At 49.2% G+C, this 5,065-nt stretch overlaps 3 protein-coding genes across 3 annotated transcripts in view; 1 reads left to right on the top strand and 2 right to left on the bottom strand.

Annotated features, from left to right (window-relative positions):
* Positions 1 to 163, top strand: part of CYBJADRAFT_163862 (MFS transporter) — a gene marked incomplete at both ends in the record, with an annotated part of 2,064 nt that extends 1,901 nt beyond the window's left edge. The window contains one exon of the mRNA XM_020213806.1: positions 75 to 163. Coding sequence (XP_020068934.1) covers positions 75 to 163 — 89 coding nt within the window. The remainder of the gene's footprint in view (positions 1 to 74) is intronic.
* A 163-nt stretch (positions 164 to 326) lies between these two features.
* On the bottom strand, positions 327 to 2,744 carry VSB1 (Vsb1p; the record flags this gene model as incomplete). The annotated part of the gene is made up of 1 exon (XM_020212916.1): positions 327 to 2,744. The coding sequence occupies one exon, from the start codon at positions 2,742 to 2,744 to the stop codon at positions 327 to 329; it is 2,418 nt and encodes an 805-aa protein (XP_020068935.1).
* A 1,961-nt stretch (positions 2,745 to 4,705) lies between these two features.
* Positions 4,706 to 5,065, bottom strand: part of HOM3 (aspartate kinase) — a gene marked incomplete at both ends in the record, with an annotated part of 2,202 nt that continues 1,842 nt past the window's right edge. Inside the window, 2 exons of the mRNA XM_020216922.1 lie at positions 4,706 to 4,776; positions 4,901 to 4,969. Coding sequence (XP_020068936.1) covers positions 4,706 to 4,776; positions 4,901 to 4,969 — 140 coding nt within the window. The remainder of the gene's footprint in view (positions 4,777 to 4,900; positions 4,970 to 5,065) is intronic.

Consider the following 5,065-nt stretch of genomic DNA (forward strand, 5'->3'; position numbering starts at 1 on the left):
CTTCATCATTGCACATTCACAATACTTATACCACTTTTTTATTCTCTTTTGGATGGACGCTTTCTTTACATCAGTTTATCATGGTATTTCCTTCCCTTATCGTGAGAGATTGTTGATGTATTACTTTGGAGATTTACAGCCTGAACTGGCCATTTCCACCTAATAACCATGCATTTTTTAATAAGTAACGGATTCTTTTCGTCAAACATTGACTCTTTTATAGCTTTTCTACATACAATACACGCAAGGGAACTTATAAATACTTTAAGACACCGAGTCACGTAGTTCTTGTGATTAAAATGGCTGTATTTATCTGCCTTCTAACATCACGTACTGATGAGTGCATAACCAGTGAAGTTTTCGAATCTCTCCTCGTTCATCTTCATGACAACGAGCATCAGCTCCATAAACAGTTCTGGCTCCTCGGCCCTTAACCGGTTCAGTGCCTTGTCATCAATCTCCCAATACTTGCAGTCTTTCTTCGCCTTGAAAGAGTTGATGAGACGACGCTTGTGACCAGACGAGACATCCTCGCTGCCACCAGCAAAACGGCCAATGATAGTACGAGGTAGTAAAGTCTCATGGATAATAGGCACACCTCCTTCATCCGAAATATTGGTGTGGAGGTCAACGGTTACAACACCTTTCTCAACCAATACAAAGAAAGAGTCCGTGATCTTGAAAGACAACGTTTGTCCATTTGCCAGCGTGAATGGTGAATGGAAATATGGTATGAGCTTTTTCCAGAATTCACGTGGCTTTGTAGACACACCTTGCAACGACAGCATCAACAGCGACAGTGGCTCATCCTCTTTAACTGCCTGCTGTTGATCAACCAGTTCTCTCTTGTACGTGTTCGACGCCTCTTGTAGAAAGTTAGTATTTCTTGGGGTGTTGATCGGCAACGTTGAAAAGGATGGCTTCTTAGCAGTTCTTGGGATAGACGATGTCTTTTGGTGTTCTTTCTTGAACTTTTGGAAATTCTTGTACTTGGTGAGGAATTCGTTCTCACACCATTCGAGTGAGCTGTTCAGGTCTTGAAACACTTGTAGTTTCTTGTTATCTGTGTCGAACAGGCCCACCTTCCTCAACGAATCAAGAATCATATCTTTATCACCGATGGATATGATCATGTACGCATCTTGTTCAAAGATGAAGTTTCTGATACGGTTCAAGCCCTCAGCAGCACTGAAATCAATGTTCAAGACGTTTTTGAAGTCCAGAATCAGGTAGCGAATAGGTGTCTTGTGGAAGTTATCAGTGTCGAATAGCTTTTTGATCTCCTTCTCAACTTTACCAATGGTTCCAAAGAAAAGGAAACTCTGCAGTTTCAAGACGTAAATCTGCTTACCAATCCTATGCAAGAATTGCTCTTGCAATGGATGTCTGATGACTGTGGATCTTGCAACCTCGCCTGTATAGGCATTCGTAATGATTGGAATCTTTGTATTTTCCCACAGAAAGTGGAAACTTGCGAGGATAACACCAACAACGATACCAATCACGAAGTCGTAAACACCCATTGTCAGGACAATCACCAAGATTGTACCATACTCAACACCACTGACTCTTCCCCAAGTATCCCAAAGTGCTTCCTTGAGCAGTTCGTAGCCGAGAAGGAAGATCAAACTTCCAACAACACAGACAGGGATGAACCCAATGACAACGGGACCAACGAGCAACACTGCGAATGTTGCCAGTGCAAGCATAACACCAGCCACTCTCGAGTCAGCTCCAGCACGCATGAACAACAGAGAGTTCGTGTAGACAAGATAGTTTTGAATACTCCCCACTGCACCAGAGACTAGATTACTCAAGCCATGCGCGATGAGCTCTCTATCAACGTCCACCTCATCTTGTTTCATTGACACAGCCAGGGCAGGAACGTTGATTGGCACGTGGAGGATCCCAAAGAACGTAAGCGCAAGCATAGTTGGCACCTGCTGGAACAGAACTCCCCAACGAACCACTTTAAAGTTGTACAGTGTGTAGAATTCATACCATGGGGCATTTGAATTTGGACCAGACGAGAACATATATCCAGAGTCTCTGGCCGATTCCAAGTCCCATGTTGGCACCACGATGATGAGGATGTGTGTGATGATGAACACCAGGATGAAGTAGGAAGGAAGTATCAGCGAGTTGTGGTTGAAGTGCTGTAGCACGATGAGGCCAACAGTCAAAAACACGGGCAGGAACCACTTGAAAAAGGTTGACAGTTCGAACAACGAAGAAAGATAGGGCCAATTGTACTCAAAGCTGCCCAGCTTCGACGACACCTCCATTCCCGTCACCACGAGGAAGTAACCAACACCTCCTATACAGCCGATGAGGATATGACGTGGGAAGAACGCCACAAGCTGGCCCAGCTTGAACTTACCCAGGAGAAAGAATATGGCGCCTGTGATGATGGAGGAGAAAGCATACGCCGTGATGGTCGTTGCAATGACAACGTCTGGCGAGTCTTCACCGATCTCATGAGTTATGGCTGCCGCCATGGCATGGAAGAAAGGAGTGACTTCAATCATCTCCGAGCCTATGCCAGCCTTGAAGGCAGAGCCTCCCAGCGAGTAGATCAACTGTGAAATGATACACGACACGTAGAACATGGACAGCCCTGCAGAGCCGAGATTGGCAAAGATACGTTCGCCTATGGGGAATATGATCATACCGTAGGATAAGCCATCCAGGATGTTCAGCAGCAGCCCCAAGATCACCGAGGGGATGTACGATGCCAGCTTCATGGGCTTCAAGTCCGACCACTCGAACTCTGGCGCCTTCACCTTTGAGCGTGTTTGGGCCTCAGGATCAACACCGTTGTACGAGTAGAACGCAGCCGCCAGGCTGGGATCCACAACCAGGGGAGAGTGCTCGTCTGCCTGGTGGTGTTGTTGTTGTTGTTGTTGTTGTTGTTGTTGTTGTTGTTGTTGTTGTTGTTGTTGATGTTGCTGCTGATCCTCCTCTTCCAGTATTGGCGCCTCATACTCAGCCAGCGAGGACTGCTCGTTTGCTCCTTCGGCAGCCACGTCATCAAACATCGAGTCGTCTGCTGCCAGCTCCTCAGTCTGCTCGTGCGACTCATCTCTGACAAAGCTCGCACTGTGTACTCCATCATCGGACATCACTGGCGACCGGCCACCGCTGCTGTTGCTGTACACGGTGCCTGGGGTCTGTTTGAACCCCAGGTAGGATCTGCCCAGGTTGATGTTGGAAGGACTCTCCTTGTACGACGAGCTCAGCCCGAGGGAGACGCTCAGCGCGCCAGACAGGGATTGCTGTCTTGCCTTTCTGGACATTATCGTCAACTCCTTTATGTCCCAGTTGGTGATGTTCTTCTAACGATGCGCTGGGGACTGAAATGAACGCAATTGACAAACGGACAGGGGTCTTCAGAGGGCCTCGCCAGGTATCAACGGGGAGGGAAAGTAGGAAACAAAGCTGAAACCAACGCTGGAACCAAAGCTGGAAATTGGCTGCCTGTTTCCACTCTTCTGCAATCACAAGGAGCGCTTCTCTTCGTGGGCTCCAAAGCCAGTGTGAGCGAGGGCTCCTAGGGAGGGCTCCTAGGCAGGGGCCGCACAGATTGCCCGCGAAGGACGAGCGCAACGCTGAGATTTCATTCGGCAGAGGACAGGCGCGAGATAACGCACTTTGGCGTCCAACAGCAGCCCAGCGTTCGTGAACAGGCCAGCGTTCGTGAGCAGCGCAGCGTGGCAGGGGGCCGTTGGTCTCAGGCAGCGCAGTGGTGAAGCCGCAGACGGAGTGTTCCAATTGGGCGATGTGTGCACACTGAGGATGGCTCGTGCGGTGCCTTTGTGCGGTGCCTTTGTACGGTGAAGAGACGAAGGTGGACGGTGGCCCGAGGCAAAAGCGCGTCGCGTGATCGTGATCGCTCTGGCAGGGGCACGTGACTACGGTACTCCCAGTCACGTGACACAACCCTCCGGCCTTATCTCACACAGAGCACACCACCGAGGCGTACTACACCGCTTTTATAAATCCAATTGGAAAAAGGGATTAATCCATCGGATTAATCCAATTGTCCCAGCAGTGGCTCTCCACCGGTTCACACCCCACACAACGTCACAGCAACAACGGTGCCATTGCTTTTATACGCTGCCATTCCTTGCACGATTGCCCATTTTGGCTGTGTTTGTCCAGCTCGGCCCGCTGGTGGGATCTTTTCCCCTGTTCGGGCTAAAAAACGCTCCCTTGCCAGCTCGGGGGATTATGCCCAGGGGAAAATCTTTTCTTTCTCCGTTGCACTGCACTGATCTCTGTTTAGAGGTGTCTTGCTGGTGTATAAATATACAGAAGAGACACACAGGATATCCACCTGGGAGCTGCTGTTGTGTGAGTGAGTAACGCTTGATATTTGTGAGAGAATGGGTGTCCCAATTACCGTGCTGCTTGCCATTGTCATAGTGGTGATCACCGTTGCTGTTCGCTTCCTGTCGACGCCAAAGCAGCGTAAGGTGCTGAGAAAGGATGAGTTCCAGTACTTCCCACTGATCCAGAAGACGATGCTCTCCCACAACTCTGGGATCTACAGATATGCGCTGCCACGTCCAGACGACGTTCTGGGGTTGCCTATTGGCCAACACATCCAGGTTGCAGCCCGTATTAACGGCAAGGAGATTGTGAGATCGTATACGCCAACGTCCAACGACGCGGTCAAGGGTTACTTTGATCTGTTGATCAAGCACTACCCAGAGGGTAACATCTCCAAGCACATTGCGGAGATGGAGATTGGCGAGTCCCTGAAGGTGAAGGGTCCTAAGGGGTTCTTCGAATACACGCCAAACATGGTGACCCACTTTGGTATGGTTGCAGGTGGTACTGGTATCACCCCAATGTTCCAAATCATCGAGGCCATCGCCAACAACCCAGAGGATAAGACCGAGGTTGACTTGGTCTATGGTAACCAGACCGAAGAGGACATTCTTCTCAGACAAGAGCTGGACAAGATCTCTAAGGAGCATCCAAACATTAGAATCCACTACATGCTTGATAAGCCTCCTATGAACTGGAAAGGTGATTCCGGTTACGTCACACAGGAGATCCT

The sequence above is a fragment of the Cyberlindnera jadinii genome (genome assembly GCF_001661405.1).
Source record: "Cyberlindnera jadinii NRRL Y-1542 unplaced genomic scaffold CYBJAscaffold_13, whole genome shotgun sequence".
NCBI classification, from domain to species: Eukaryota; Fungi; Ascomycota; class Saccharomycetes; order Phaffomycetales; family Wickerhamomycetaceae; genus Williopsis; species Williopsis jadinii.